The sequence below is a fragment of the Apteryx mantelli genome, chromosome 5 (assembly GCF_036417845.1).
Source record: "Apteryx mantelli isolate bAptMan1 chromosome 5, bAptMan1.hap1, whole genome shotgun sequence".
Classification (NCBI taxonomy): domain Eukaryota; kingdom Metazoa; phylum Chordata; class Aves; order Apterygiformes; family Apterygidae; genus Apteryx; species Apteryx mantelli.
The window spans coordinates 16,609,228-16,626,371 of NC_089982.1; the positions used below are offsets into that span (position 1 = coordinate 16,609,228).

The 17,144-nt window shown below is 38.2% G+C and overlaps 1 protein-coding gene across 5 annotated transcripts in view; it reads left to right on the plus strand.

The window, feature by feature from the left end:
* Window positions 1-17,144, plus strand: part of RAP1GDS1 (Rap1 GTPase-GDP dissociation stimulator 1) — a 106,839-nt gene that overhangs the window by 46,830 nt on the left and 42,865 nt on the right. For 3 of the 5 annotated variants that reach the window (XM_067297540.1, XM_067297537.1, XM_067297538.1), the window contains exons 3-4: window positions 10,433-10,555; window positions 15,495-15,620. In XM_067297540.1, the coding sequence (XP_067153641.1) occupies window positions 10,433-10,555; window positions 15,495-15,620 (249 nt within the window). Of the gene's footprint in view, window positions 1-10,432; window positions 10,617-15,494; window positions 15,621-17,144 lie in introns of those variants that run through there. The other 2 variants (XM_067297539.1, XM_013951788.2) reach the window with 2 other exon arrangements.

The following is a 17,144-nucleotide window of genomic DNA, read 5'->3' on the forward strand; positions in this document are numbered from 1 at the left end:
GGGTTATTCTAAGACTTCTTTGGCATGTAATATATTTTTTCCCCATGATGAACAGTTACTTTATACTATTTTATTTTGCCACAAAACATGTGGCCCTATTCTCTAGCGCTGTTTTCTTTGAATATACTCACTGTGTTGCATCATGGAGGATAACACTATGTTACAAACTTTCTGAACAGTGGCTGGGAGACTTCTCCGTTATTTCCTGCACTTTCTTTCTGCTTTATGGTGTTGAGATTATCCGCTCAGTCCTCCTACCTACAGCTTCTCTTGAAAGTCGCCAGTGGGTTTTCTCAAACCAGTTGGTTTCCATTTGATGGCATCACAGAGGAGGATGTGTTGACATCTGGAGTGCATGACAAAATGTTGAATTTCAGTCAAGACTGCTATTTGCTGATCTCTCACATTCCTTCATTGGTGATGAAATTTTCCGTCCAATGCCCAGAATCTTCTCTAGGCACCTGTTTTAAAGGCATCAAGTTTCCTGTCTTTAATGTTTTGGTAGATTTCCAGTTCTCACAACCATATGTTAACACAGAGGTTACGTTTGAGTTGGAAATTCTTGATTTTATTCTGTTCTTTATAGCTGTGACTTCCATACGCTGTTGAGTTTAGTAAGCATTCATATTCTTCCTATGTTTGGGGTTACTTTTTCTGATCTCCGCTAGGTACAGAAGACAAAACAGTTCCTGTACTGGAGCAGCAAAATAATGGAAAATTCAGAAAAAAAAATTGTAATTGTTAAATTCAGATCTCAACTAAAAAAAATTGCTTCTCTCTGAAATTTATCAAATGTTTTACTGCCACTATTAATGCTTCTGACGTGCTTAATGCTATTAAGGCTGTTTCCTTTTTGTACATCTTTGGCAGTTCTGCATACATAATCATCTTACTTATTTTATTGGCAGCATCAAGTAAGCATCTATGTGCTTAACTTTTAGTGCATTAGAGTACCATTTAATTTCAGTGAAATTTTGTACCTGTTTAGCACCTACAAGATCAAGCAGTAGTCATTTCACATTTTGTTTTCATGATTCTCTCACACATTAATATTGGACTTGTTATCCTCACCCTCCAAACATAGAAAAAACTAGTCGTAGAGCTTCTTGTGCTGGAGGAAGTATTCTAAGGTATAAACAGTACCTGAAATCACTTTCCTTTTTTTTCTATTGGCTAGATATTTTAAGCTGACGCATTTCCCTTTCGGAAACACGGAGAAAAAAACCTCTACATGCCACAGTTTGCTCAAGCACACCTTGCCTTAAACATCATCAAGCTAGCCTTTTTCAGTTCTGAAGTGAGTGTTTGAGGAGAATGAGAGTAAACGGAGGTTTCTTACTTCAGGCAGATTTTGATTGAGCAGCTCTGCTTTCATGATTGTGAATTCTTGCGCAGCATTACAGGTTAAAACAATGCAAAATGAACCACCTGGAGGCCATATTCTAATCTTCCCATGTAGGATTAACTTTCGGCTACTGTTGTCTCACATAAATAAAGAAGCGCAGTCAGCATCCCAACACAGATCTAATACACACCACTAACAAGTCAGCCCTGTCAACACTGGCCAGTGCACAAGTACATCATGACAGCATATCACAGGTGAGCATGTGTCCAGTAATATCAATTTGATCAGTGGTCTGTTAACCCAATGGATAACTAGTACAATTCAGTCCAATGTCAAATGGCATCTCTCTACCCCTTTTTAGCAACAGTCTCCCTTCCAAGGAGATTTTTGCTCTTATGAGAGCCTCCCCGGGCCTGCCCTCCAATAATCTCCACTCTGTGTCATCCGCATACAAGAGAGGCAATAACACCCATGGGCGCCTATTCTGACACAGCATGGCTGCCTGCCTGTTAGTCCCGTGTGCAGCAGAGAGTCCCAGGTTGAGCATCCAGACAAGCAACAGACATTTATGGTGTTTATCCATGAAATGGAAATATGCAGATGAAAGCTAGAATCTCACACACACCCTCGCCAAAAAGACAAAAACAGAACGGTATTATTGCTGGTTATCTACTATAGTCTATAATTATCTGCTGGAATGAAAACTATCCTATAGCAAAATGGTGGCCTTAGCCTGTGACACAGATTTTACTACTTTACTGGTCCTAGTTTTTCTAGGAAACTACTAAAATATTAAAAGTAGCACTGAGCTGCCTGTAGTACCTTGAACAGCTTGTTTTCTTTGCCCATTGGAGACATGAAGTGTTGTCTGTTTAGCAGCTGCTAAGCCTTGATCCTGCTTCTTTGGACTTCAGTGGTGCAAGGATAATGTTATTAATCTGTCTCCTCAAACCAAGGGAGGGAGAGGGAATAGAAACAAAAAAGAAAGAGATGAGAGTAAGAGTGGATGAGTAACAAAGTAGTGCATAAGATTTTTAAAAGGGCAGAAAGAAACGGGAGAAAGGAAGGTCAGATTTAAAGATAATTTTGAAAGAAAACCAACTAACTAAATGCAGCTATCCAAGCTGTGAGAGACACCGTATCTTTGTAATTCCCACTGCCTTCTGGAGCAGCTGCTTATACTCAGCATCTGTATTGATTTAGCTTAGTATGTTATAGAACACTGTAGTGCATATGTTCAGAGCACAGAATAAAGATAGTGAAAGTAATATAAATAAAGGTGCTGATTATGCAAACATTTGGATATATTCTTATCCGTAAAGACAGAGATTCTTACCTTTAGGTAGTACCGTGAAGCTCAAGAAGCCTACTTGTATATATAAAGCTATGTGCACGGTAAAGCATTTGCATGTTCAGAGCCAAAATGTGTACACCATCTTTTTGTAATTTCATTGTTTTGGATCACCATTCGTCTTGATTCTTACAGGCTATGAGTCACAGTGAGTCAAGGAAAGTATGTTTTCTTCAAAGGTATATTTCCAGTTTATTTCTTAATACACTGTCTTGACTGAGCGTTACCTAAAGCTGGTCTTCCTGATGGGGGATATAATGAAATAAAAAGAAAAACAGAAAGCATAACATCATTATTTAGCTTTTACAGTTGAATTATATTTCACAGCATAAATATTAATAGAAAATAATATAACATTTAACATAATAAAGAACATCTTGCATGACCAAAAATCATTTTGATTGGCTTATATACATACTATCCAAGTCTAATGCTCACATAAAATGATAATTGATTACAGATGGAGGAATTTTTTTTGACAGGAGCATTTTCATATAGAGGGATTATTTTGGTAAGAAAATGAAGATAGTACATAAAACTCCAAGCAAGCTTTTATATTCTGCTGCTAGGGAAGTCTTAGCCCTGCTTTGTACTAGAGAGGATGGAAACCACTTTAATACAGATGCAGTTTCTACTGGCAAAAGTATTCCTTTGCTACAGTGCCTTATACTATATCTCTCCAAAAGTAACGCTACCAACAAAACACACTTATTTTCATATTTGTCTAGCTTTTGCAGTGTAGCTGCATCAACAAAAGTGCTTTTGCTGGTAGGAAACTCTCAAAACCGAAAAGAGAGCACATCTTACACCAGCATTCTCAAACTAGCAGGAATTTCTGGTGCGTCTCTGATGATGATACTCTCTCATAGTGGAGCCAGAGGTTTGAATCTAATTAGGCCAGCTCAGCCACTTAAGCTTATTGCCTGCCATTAAGTTTATCTTCATCAAATGTGTTTCTGAAAGTAGCAGAATCCTGATGCATTTTTTGTAATAGGGAATTTTGTCTCAGATATCAGGGTATAAAGTGTTTCTTCTCTTTGCCACAGAAGGATGCTTACTGCATCTTAGCATTTTCATGGCACTGTATACATATAATCCAGGAATGTTTTATGGTAAATGCTTTATATATTATTACAGTATACCTGTTTAATTGGAACGCAATAAATCAAGGTGACTGCTTTCTATTGGACTATCTCCCAGTAAACTAGCTTAGCCTAATGATACTGAATGGTAATCACGGCTGCTTAGTGGGCTTATATTTTACATACGTTCCTCATAATAGTGATGTATTTACTTAGTGCCAAATAGTTAAATGATGTTTATCCAAGTGTTAAATTCCAAATGCTATTCTTTGAATATACAATGTGCCAAATAAAGATTAAGTGTTATATATTTTTTCTTCTCAGAAGGCCTCAGTGAATACCAATTCCAGATAATAGAATTTAGAAATTTCTTTCTAGACTGCATTTTTGAAATGCAATACAGAAGCAAAGGAAAAGATCTATTCTTTACAAAAATTTGTATTGAGTGATCATGTAATTCACAATTTTAGGTTTGAAATTTCATTCTTAGCTTTGACCCAGTCCCTTGTGACTTACAAACATGATCATTTTTAAATTAGGCTTTTTTCTTAACCTACTTGGCCAGCATAACTTTTTTAAACCATTATTTAAGGAACTTGAATAAAAAAAGTTCTTTGTAGACATAATCTCCCAATAAGCATTGGGCAGAATTTCACAGCACGCATTTCAGCTTGCTTGAGAGCAATCTTAAGAGATTGCTTAACAGGAATATGAAATATTTCCTGCAAATATTGTGCACAGCTTTCAAATCTGATTAGATTTTTAGACTAAATCAAATGCAGAAAAAGGATTTTATACTCTGGGTCTTGTGTTTCCGTTATACAGATTGAAAAACTAAAGCACAAGGATGCTTAAGGCTTTACTCAGTCCTATGATAAATCCCGTTAGTACAAACAATGGAGGAGGCAGATTAAAATGTCCACACAAGCTGATTATAAAAAGCGAAGCTGCTAATGGGTGACAGTACTGCATTTGTACTAAGATGCCAGACCATGAACTAGGGCAGCGGTGGCACTAATATCCGACTCTTTCAGCAACGGCGCTACCAAAGTGGCAACCTCCTGCAGAGGGTGCGGCAGAAGGATGTGGGGAGAACTAATACTTCAACTAAATCTACCCAACTTTTTCTGTCAGGGCTCTAAACTAGATCCAGTTCAGGAAATCACAGAATCATAGCTGCCTCACTTTAATATGCTGCTTTGTGCTGTGCTGTATCCATAAAGGTGTTAATATGCTTATTTCCTCATAGAAGCCAAAGGTGGTATGTATATTCATTAAATTATTGCATTGGTGCCTGCAACAGGCTATTCAAGGGGTGGGTCTCATCCTGAAAGTCACTTTTATTCTTTGGATAGAGCTTTTGGAATATTTAATCAGTGGGGATCAGGCAGCTAGTTGGTTGGTGAATCTGTCTCTCTCCATCTGTCCTTCCTTCCTTGTTAGAGCTGAGATTTTAATTACAAACATCTGTGCACTATCTCTGTTTCTTGATTAAAAATAGGAGCTGAAGTTGCCATGTTGCTGTTGGCAGGGACAGAACAAACACCGTGATGGAAATGTTCTCACAGCTAAGGGAGAAGCTTCCCTCCCTACCTCCTGGGGTCCGGTTTGAAGGGGAAGTGAAGAAGTGGCTTCTATTTGTGGGCATTTCCCCATGTGGGGAGGAACATGCCAACAGAAAGTCATTTTTATGTATTTGTTTCTATATGTAAACTGTTTCTCTATATAGATTATTAATAGTGGACTTTGTTCTGTAAAATAAATCTTGATAATTGGGACAGTCTTTTTAGCTAAGAAGTGCTAGGCAAAATTCTCCTGTATTAGCAGTATGCTTTGTTGCATGAGATCATCTGTTTTTACTGAGGCTCTTTGCAACCCACTTTCTTGCATTCCTGTAGTCAGACTAAAACTCTCCATTTTGGGTTTTGGAACATACAGTAGGAGACTACAGAGATAGACAATGCTTCTTGAGGGAGGCAATATACTGAGAGCGCCTGAATACATGCTCTGGGTCAGAGGAACCTCTTTTACCGCAGTGGATAGGAGGGTGTGACGATTAGAAAGATATCGCTCGCCCCCTTCATTCCCCTCCCTTCTGCCTTCCGAAAGAGCAAATGGAAGGTTCCTTTCATGGTGTACGTGGCTCATCATTATTTATTCATGTGTTCATCCTCCTCTTTCTGATGAGAGTGCATGTGGGAGGGACACTAGAAAGCAAAGATAATTTTCTACAGTGGTTTCAGGAGGTTTCTAAAACATATTTGCAGCTCCAATACATACATTTTTCAGAAGAATACATCACAAACACAGTTGGTTTAATAAAGAGGACACTCATGGATTTCCTCATTTGCAATTCTGTGGTGTGCCTCATTTCTCATGTAAAGCTCCACAATATGGGAATTATTGCAGCACTAGGCTGTCACTACTGTTGGGTTATTTTAAACTCTTTTTCTGCTAGAATGCAAAATTGCTTGTACCACAAAACCATCTAATAGTGTAATTTAAACTCATTGTTCAAAGAGGACAGGAACGATGCACCAATAGTTTCCTTCTGCTAGCAAGTGCAAAGGAGTAGCACTTCTGACAGATAAGCCTTTCCCTTCCCTTCTCCCTCTGTGCCTTTTTTTCATATGAAGATGGAAGAAATGATGCAGAGATGAGAAAAGAATGAAATAGAGAAGAGTGAAATTTAACAGGAAATAGAGCTGAAAGGGAAAGAGTGTACAATTTAATTTGAGACACTCATTGGATTTTTTTCCTACAGTGATTTCTGCTACTTAATTAAGCAGCCTGATAGCCCCGGTGCTCAGCTCTCCAGCTCTGATCTGTGGCATTAAAGAATTTCCTGCCCACGCCCTTTATTATTTTGACTTCAGGCACTACAAAAACCATGAAAAGCAAGGATATTGACATTTTAATCACCCTGCTATGACATTAATAAGATTTGGCACTGTGTGATCTAACATACTCTTTGTCTTGATACCTAGCAATATAAAGAGACATCTAAAGCTGCAAGTTTAACCTTAGGTTTTTTTTCCCCCCCAATTACGCTGCCTTGGCACATTACTGTATCGTATTGTGTGCGAAGGGACTGTTCCTAAGCAGCATTATTACAGTCCTACAGTTTCTTTGCTTCGAGATAGGGAGCAGGGGGTTCTCTATAGGTGGGTGGGTGGATGCAGACTGAAAATCAGGCTTTAAGAGAAAGCTTTTGAAATCTGGACATGCACATACAGCAAAAGGATTTTTAAGTGTGGCACTCTAACATCAGTCTGCCTGGATTATCAGGTTTCCTTAAGCCACAAATGTAGCACATTTGAAAGGGGATGGTCCATGCAGTTCTGCTAAAGGAGTTCAAATGGTAGGCAAAAGCCAGCTTGTTAGCACATGGTTAATACTGGCTGTAATTCCCTATCTTTTCCATTATAGAAAAGATGAGAATAGATTATATGTGAAGACTTTGCTTAGATCGTTCTTGCACCTATGGAAACACTGTTTGGTTTTACTTGATCGAACTACAATTGACAATATATTGTAGCAAAGTAACATTTCAGTAGAGTTTATCTTTCTAATGATTTGGTAGGAAGCCGGGAATGAAACTAGCAGGCAGCAGATACATATCCTTAGCAAATAATAATACCTCTCTCATGCATACCCGCACAAAACAGGAACCCAGCTAGGCCTTTGCTGGTGCCTGTGAAGAGAACAAATAAAGAAAAGGATTGAGAATTGTCTATGGTAGAGCCATCAGCAATTTTATAATTCTCAACAAACCCAAAACCGTTGCTAGGCCGAGGGCGGGCTGTGGGCACCAGCCCTCTGGCAATATGAGCATGTGATTTCCTAGTCTTGGGCTTTGCAGGAGGAAAACTGAATAATGTTTTTCACAGTCATACTGGAAATATTGCTATATAAACATGACCCTTCCTTTTCCTTTCCAAAAGGATAACCACCACCATCACCCCTTTTTTCCTTCCTTTCTGTCACTCGCAGGTGTCTATGTCCCTTTGCCTTTTATGCAGGACTCTGTTATAGGAAGCTGAGCAAAAAGGGACAGAGGCACACCGGCATTAGTGGGTGGGCAGTCTGTCCAAGTCCATGCTTCTTCCTAAAGCCCCTGCCCTCACAGTGCAACTAGCAAGTGGAAGAATCAAAGGAGAAGAAAAGCTTGGCTTGATTTAGCTTAGTTATTTACTTTACAACTCTCTCTACAGCTGCAACCTTTACTACCACAGTTATGCCTTCAGTGCGTCCTGCAGAATAGGGTCTTGAACTGCACGTAGACTTGTGCACACAGTCACACACAGACACATAAACTGCCTGCAAAAATTTAACGTCATACTCTCGTATCTCTATTTCGACACTGGATTAATTTGTATATTACACCAAGTGCTAAATAATAGATGCTCTGCAGATGAAGGGCAGGGCTGAGGTAGTCTTCCACTGGACAAGTTGAAATGCCCTGTGGCGGTTTTTACACCCAGGGCAATTACTGGCAAAATGCCTCCAGGTACACTGCGGGCTGTGTAGCTAGTGGCCGTCTTCCTGCCTGATGCCAGGGACCTGTGGTTCCCCTCAAGCAATTATGCTTGGGCACTTGCTTGGAGAGGGTGGCTGTCCCTGCCCTGCGACAGGAGAGGGACACTGTTAGACAAATTAATCAGTCTTCCCTCCTTTGTGACTAGCAAAAGCTTCACGTTGCTACTCTGCCTGGGTAACAAGAGCCAGCAGGATGCTGGTTTTTTCAGGGGGAGGGTATATGCAGTTGTGGCTCTTGTAATGCTTAAGAGTGAGAGAAAAGTCAATGTTATTTCTGTTTTCATCTTTGTGGTATCAGCTAGCTGATATCCCAATTTCCGACAGGTCTATTAAGCGCTGTGTTTTTATTGGCACTCTCCTGCTTATCTTAATAAAATAAATCAGAGCATATCTGCTACACACGACCGGCCTGAAGAAGCATTTAATTTTATTTTCCCCACTTCTTGGATGATATATTTTGTTCTATTTATGCAATTTATGCATTGCACAAAAATGAGTCCATCAAAGTGCAGACCATAAAAATAAGACTGGATACTGTATATCTCACCAGTTTGGCAGGAGAAAATACATTAATGTCTCCTGCCTGCTAATTCTGATTAACATTATGCAGGTTAGCAAATATCTCCATTTTCGATTTTGAATTCTGCACTTCAGTTTTTTAACTTAGGGGGAAGGAGGAATCTCTTCTTTAATAGATACACAAGATATGTCTGTACCAGTCTTTAGGCTTGATAGGATTTTCTCTGGATTCAAGCTTTTCTTTCATCCATATATATCCATGGGAGAATATATTTACAAAGTACAGGCTATATATCAGAACTTCTAAAAGCTTCCAAGTCAGTCATAACTCATTTACATTGTATTTACTGAGAGGGCTTCTGAGAGCATTAAAAAAATTGCAGTTAACTAGATTGCAAACAGATTAATAATAATTAGCACTTACATTATGTATAGGTTGAAACTCCATAATAGACTTCAATGAATCAATTTTCATTCTGTACCTAGCCTGGTTGTAATCAGGTGTCATCACTACAGTAGATGAGTAGCCCTAGCCAAAGACCAGCATCCCAAGATAACACAGGAAGTGCACTTAAAAAGGCCCCTAAGAGAGGGAGTTGTCGAACAACAGACTTGCATTCAGAGGGATTTGTTTTGCTTTGTGGAAGTCATCAACTAGAGCATCTCAAAGACATCCTTGCAGAATGCAATTAGCTTTTGGTAGGAGTGGCAATAGGAGTCAGACTGCATTTCTAAAGTGGTAGCTACCACCTAATCTTAGTGCATATCACACTAATATTCATCTCAAATGTGCAGTTATTTGAAAGCATTAGGCTAAGGCATTTTAGCATCTAGTACCATTTCTTTAAATGCTATTGAATCAGTGTTGATTTTCAGTTTGTTACAGAGCTGTTTTCCAGCAATGCCAGGTGGAGCCCATTTATGGGGCAGCTGTGCAATTCCTTCTGTGCTACAGGACGAAAGAGGAAAAGATTCCTCCTAAAATCCTGGATTGCTACTATAAGGACCTCAGCGATACTTTTTCCTTTCCCTGTGACTGGAACTATCCCGGGGTTACTGTAGCTTAGCAAAGTAACTTTGAAGATACTTCAGCTGAGGAGAAGAGTTTAGACCAGGATCTGCTTAGCTCTCTGTCTTCTACAGTTTCATACTCGCGTGCTGCATTTAGCTGTCTGTGCCCTCAGCTGTAATGAAGTCCCCCATCATTCCCTGTGCGCTTCCTACAGTTAGTCGCTTCAGAGTACTGGTGCCTGATTTTTACTTAATACATTAGGCTGCTGCACACCACTCCACAACCTTAATTCTTTCTACCAGTCTCAGCCGTAGTTTTTGTATGTATACATGGTTATGTGTATGCATTTACTGACATAAGAGAGTCACTTATGAACTGACTTAACTGATTATGAAAGATAAAGTGTTAATTTCTGTGAGCAAATCATGTCAAATAAACATGATCACTGAAATGTCAGTCTCTGCATAGAAAAATAGTTGCTTTGAGAATTATCTTTAGGAAGATTTTACTTTCCCCTGCTTTTCTTTCTTTTTTTCCCAAGGCAGGCTAATACTCAAGTCATTTTTGTGTGATGTGTTTTTCAGATACGGAGACAAGTGAAAAAATCCAGAAAAGTGGAGTTCTTCAGGTGTTCGCGAGTCTGTTGACACCACAGTCATCCTGCACTGCAAAAGTAGCTAACATCATAGCAGAAGTAGCCAGAAATGGTGAGGTTTTCTACAAGAACTTTTCTGCTGGAACATCTTCAGTTTTTCACCTCACTTGTCAGTATGTTTTACTTCATTTATGTTTTCATTTTGTAGATTAGACATCTTTCATATCCTCCTTTTCACTCTTTTTGTTTTTGTCTTGTCAAATTTTGTTTCTCCACTTGTTAATACAATCAAAGCAGCATTTAGCTGCTGGAAATTTTTTAGTTCTTACTTTTATGCTATTTAGTTTTTAGATAATCTATAGTATATTTCATTGGACAAAAATACCAAGTCATAGGCTTTATGAAATACATATATAAAAGATGATGTGCATCATTTGTGCATACAGTTACATATAGTGCATATAGTTACAACTGCAGTTTGTATAAGTGTGGTTCAGGGAAAACAGATTGTTTCCCTGGGTTGATATTTGTGAGTACATTATTACCATTATGAGGCCTCTAATACCATACTAAGAACAGTTACTCCTAGCTCCTAGTTAAGAGCATTACTTTCTTAGAGAGACAGCCCAAGATCCCAAATGAGGATCATGCATCCATTTTGGTATGTATTATGTATATATATAACATAGAAGATAATCTAAAACTATTTAAAAATATTTTCTCTTTATAAGAATTATCTTTTAAAGATAGGAACTGGGGACAAGCACCTTGCATAAACCTTAGGAAACACCAGCTTTGAAAACTGGTTTCAGGTGTGGAATCAGTTCAGTTTAGGGAACCAGTTCCAGGATGATGGTTTGAGCATTCAATCTAAGTTGAACTGTAGTGTTCAGAATTCTTTTCATGTGTGTGTGTTGAATTAGTAATCAAATACATCTAATTTAAATTCTACTTTTCCACTTATGGAATGATGAAGCAATCTTTATCTGTTTAAATCTCCCTTTGCTATATTCAATTAATGTCAGGGTGTGAACTATGCCATTAGTTTCCTGTGGTGTATATAATCCTAAATATTCAACTCTTTTTCCTGCCAAATTCTAATTTCATTTAGGGAAAAAAAACACCACCCTATAAAATCAATTTTCTTCATCTATTCAATATGTTAGTAAAGTCTAATTTAAAATTCCAAGAATACTGATGTTATCTGAGTTTCTAACCATAGGATATGGGCAATCTTCATATAATGCACTGTTAATTTTTCCATAATTCTTTTAATTCTCTGATTTTGAGACAATATTATACATGGACATTCAGAGACAACATTAACAAGAAGAGAAGACATACTTCCACTATTTCCACTATTATATATATTATATATATATATTTCCACTATTATATTCGTTTTTAAGATTCCAGGTTATTTAGATAAGCATCTAACCTGTAAATAATTTAAACTTAAAAATGTTTCAGAACTACAGAGATTCACCCAACCCTATCACATTCTTTTCCTGTACTTAATAAATTCTTAATATATGTATTTAGATTATTGTAATCGACTGTCAAGTCCTGTTAGCTCCTACCTCAAAAGTGAGGTTAAGAATAAAAACAACATTCATGATAGCTTAATTGATTACTGTGCATGGTTTCCTGCAAGATTCTCTCACAGAGCATTTTAGCCAGTACCTTTCAATCTGAATTAATAAATGAAACCTCTAAATAGTTTCTAATTTGTCCTCTTCCCTGCCAGGTTTTTAAATAGCTGTTATAAGTACATTCTTCAGAAGAGCTGGCATTTTATCTTGTTCATCATACAAAATAGCTTCTGTCTTTTTCTTAGAATTCTTGCCAGGTGTAACTGGGACCTCTGGCAGCTAAGGTTAAAGTGAGGGTATTCAGAAATGTTTGAAGTGCCCAGTGCTTTCAAGAATGAGATGAGCTTCATATTTCTCTTTGGATTCTACCTCTTAAAATAGTTGCTTAAGCAGGATAGCAGGGAATGCTGCATTTGAATTCTGTTTTCTTTGTCCTCCTCTTACATGAGGATAAAAATGTTCCATGCTTATATAGCACCTTTTCTTCAAGAAGCTTCAGGGCACTGAGAAATTTGTGTTATCAACATCCTACAGATAGTAGGCATTAAACACAGAAAATTGAAATGATTTCCCTATGGTCATGCCATGTAGTGCTGTCAGAGCTGGGAGTAGTGCCTCTGACTCCTAGTCTGCACTTTACTGATAAAATAAAATAGAATCTCTTTCTTCCCCACTTCTTATTTTTTCCCATTCCCTTCATCCGGTTCTCTCCCCACCCTCATCACTTTTGGTCACGTGAAATCCCTCTACTTGCCTCCAGGGTTCTGTGACATTTCATCTCCTCCTTTTCACCTCTTTGTGCCCTTGCTCTTCTCTTTCACCTCTCCAGCTTGTGTGACTCTTTCTCCTCCCAACATAGGCGTGTGTCAGTCTCTCCCATCTTAAAAACAGAAGCACACAAAAAAACCTTTAATCGCTCTAGTTTCTCCAACTACTGCCATTTCCCTGTCAACTCTGAGCATACTGAATGCTCAGATGCCCTCACTAACTGGAGTTTCTCTCCCCCACTGCAGACCTTTTAAACTCTCTTCCTAAGTCTGTAGACTCCTCTTTTTTGACAGGTATGGGAGTGAGAACACCAACTTCATGATCTGTCATGTTCTCACACAGTTAAATTCTCTTTTGAAATCCTGTCCTCCTTTGGTTTACATTACTTTGTCCTTCTGTGGTTCTCCTCCTACCTTTTTAAATAATTCTTCTCTGTGTCCTTCAGCTTCATTTCCCTTCCAGGTTAAATGACTGCTTTTGTTTACCTTCTCTTTCCTCTGTTACTTCTATATAGTGTCACCTGCAAATATAATTGCAGTTACCAACTATTCTTGCTGTCTCAATGGATCTGTTTTGCTGTGTATGGCACCATTTCTTTTACTTCTTGCCCTTACACGTGGCCTTGATAAGTACAAGTTTGCTCAGCATATTGCCTAATTTTTTGTGGTTGAATAGGAGGCTGAAAGCTTCTGCTCACTCCAACTGGAGGGTGGCTGGAGAAAGGATTTCTTTTCCCTTCTCACCATGTGGGAAGACCCCCAAACATACAGCAGAACAGACTGAGAAAAGAGACCTCTACATCCTTTAGAGGAGAGCAAGTTACCGTTTTCTCTCACAGACCAGGAGGGAAAGAAAAGAAAATCTGACTTTGATGGTGTGGAGACAATAGTGAAGGAGTAGGGGTAAAACAGAGTGATGTAGGGAGGAGCTGAGGAACAGAGAAAAGAGTTTCTGTAAACAATTAAGAAAGGAAGAGGCTGAGGGGACAGAGAAGACTGACAGAGGAAAAAAGTAATACATTAAATAAATAAATATTGGGATGAAGATGAAAGTGGGTGGTAAGAAAGAAGCAGATAAAAGTAAGGACATGGCCAAACTTTTTAAAGAGGAGATGCATCTGTTATTTGATCGTGTTCTTGACAGAATTGATACCATCGCCTAGGCCATCATATTTACCTTAGCATAGCATCTATCTAGTTTTAAAACATTGCAGTATTTTAGGAGAGTGGGTCTATTGTGCTGACCAGTCTTCCACTGGACCTACACCAATGTATAATATTGTTGATTGTACTTCATCTACTCGTTGATATATCAAAGCTTATCAGTGTGCAAGGACCAGTTATCTCTATGAAAATGGGATTTTTATAGCTGAAACAACATTGCAAGGTTAGTTGCTACAGATACAAGCTTTTGTAGGTACAGAAACTTCAGAGAGTATTTTAATAGATTCAACAGAGAGAGTATTAAGAAGTTCTTGCATTTATACTTCAAGCATTGTATGAAATCTCTGAGTACTTTGCGTGAGGGATTCTACTGATCCAGTAACTATACCAGAAAGCTTTCTCTTCTCTTTTTATGAGGACTGTACATCCTGGCTCACTCTGGCTTATAAATGACTAAATAACGAAAAGGTAAACTGGTTTTGAAAGATCCAAGATAGCCTAGCATCAGGAAGAGAAATAATTGGCAATCCCGAACAAATCAAAAACCTGTTGACCTTTTGCCTGCACCTACTACAATGCTATATCTCCGAAGGGTGCTGCCTAATAAACTGTTAAGTAACGCTGTTAGTGTATCAGGTGCTTGCCTTTTTAAAGTTTCCCTTCTAAAATGAACAGCAGCATGCCTGGAGGGTGCGGTCCTAGTATAAGAGGGCAGCCTAAGCTATAGCTCCTTCTGGAGACCAGTTCTTAACTCTCTGACACTAGGATAACTCTATATCTATGACTTGTAACAGTGTGAATAATATATTGGTTCCCCATCACCAGGGGACATAGCAGAAGGAAGGATAGGAAGCCAGAGACCCTCCCAGTGGATGGGTCCTCTAGCTTTCCTCCCATGGTGGGGAACTGTCACACTGTAGAGAAGGGGTATGCGAGCCCAAAGACCAGGCATCTCTTCTATTTCCCGTTCCTTCTCTTCATTTTCTTTTCCTTTCCTCCAGATAAAGAGCCTGTTACTCAGCTTTAATTCCTTTTATTTATTTTTTAAAGCAAAAGCTTTTGAGTAGATTTGAATGTTGGCTTACATTTCTGTTTAATTAGGTGAAGAGATGCAAAAAATACTGCTCATTTTGGCATATGAGTACTAGTTTTAAATCAGCTCTTGTGTAATTCAGTAGTTTAATTTATGTTTAATTTGTAGGGGTGGAGAAAAATGTTGCAAGTATACTGTTCTTCTCAACATTTCTTTATGATTCTCAAAACATGCTTAATCTGAGCTATGTTAAATTAGTTTTCATGGAAGTCAATTAAATACTCATAATTCCTTCTAAATTAATGAATAATGGAAAGAACTTAAGCCAGAATCCTGAGTTTGAGCATCTTCACTAGGAACTTGCATGAGAATTTACATTGTTTGTCTATGCATACGTTTAGCTTCACAAAAGGCCCAGTTGCAATGCCAGTGTAACTAAAACGGATGAAACTGAAAAAGGCAGACTTTCTTTAATAGGTTTTTCATTATTTGCAGAGTTTATGCGGAACCCATGTGTGGATGCTGGGTTGATCCCTCCTTTAGTGCAACTCCTAAACTGCAAAGACCAGGAAGTATTGCTTCAGACAGGACGTGCCCTGGGCAATATATGCTACGATAGCCGTAAGTGTTGAAATATACCATATTTTGTAGATGGTCTTGTAGGAGGGAGGGGAACGTTTCAGTGGTCTGTACATTGTATACTGAGGGTCATTTTCCTCTTGGTTTTTATTTACCACACTTGACTGTTCTGATTTTATGGGACAATTTTACGTCACGCTTGTATTACATTTCTATGACAGAAAGATTTAAAAAAAATATTTCAATATCAGGATACAACTGGACATAAGAATACAAAATATTTGTGGTTTTGGTTTGTTGGGCTTTTTAAACATAATGAGCTGGGTTTTCAAAGAGCAGGTGCTACATACACAATTAAAGACCTGAATGGCCAATTATTCTCAAATGATAGTAGCATGGAGGGAGTCAGAAAGGAATATTCCCATCTTATCAGTCTCAAAGCTGTGCGAAGCTATGTATGTGGCTGGAAGGGATGCCTAAGCTGTGTTGCTGATACTTAGCATTCTTAAATGATCAATTGCACGAAGATTATATATTGGTATGTTTGGTGGTCAGGGGTTATTTTGGGGGGTTTGGTGAGGTTTTTTACTTTTCGCGGGCACAATAAATTTTGTATTGCCGAACATTAGTGAACTGAAATGCAATTGTGACTTCATTTGCAGATTACATGCACAGATATACGACTAGCAAAAACCAAACCAGTGGTTGCAGCGTTTTGAAAATGCAGCCTCATTATTCCTTATTCTAAATGTTTTGATAAAAGTTGGTGCATGATAAATACATACTGAAGCAGAGGCACCAGGAATGTCTTTATATTCCCATGAAGTAATGAGAAGGTCATGGATGTCTGCAGATGGGAAGTGAGATGAAATTGTAAAAGCATTTTATTATTTTGAGATCTTGTGCCTTATTTCATATGGCAAAGATTTTTCTTTGTGGTATGTGTCACATATACTACAAGTTCTTCTGTTCTGAATACCGTCTGTTCAAGAGACTGAATTATTAGCAGCCTTCTTCCTTACCACTTTTTTCATGCTAGATGGAAATTTACATTTTATGTTGTTTTTAAATTACCTTGTCTTTGATCTCAGGGAAGTTAAGCAGATTTCCTTGCTGGTATTTGTATTTACAGACAACTACTGCTTGAGGATGATAAAATTTAATTCTTTTGTTTAGGATTTTCTTTAAGGTGACCGATCAGCTGAACACCTGCTTCCCCATGGAAACTTCAGGAAGAAGCTGTTGAGCTTTCAATAACATGATCTATTTACTAAGTTTTATTTCAGGGTCATATAGGATATAAAGCTCACTCCCAGGTGGCACTGGTTGATTGATGAGTAAAACATACATAATTATTCATGTCATTCTTGTTCAACTCACATTTCTGCATGAAATATAATTAGGACATACAAAAATCATCCTGTAGTATCAGATATTGTGAACTGCTGCTGACTTTTACAGTGCAGGATTTATACAGTACAGAGGAGCTATATTATCTGCTTTGTGTTGCCTTTTTGTGGAACAAAACTGGCACTGGTAAGATCTACAGTAGTGTGATGTGTTCTG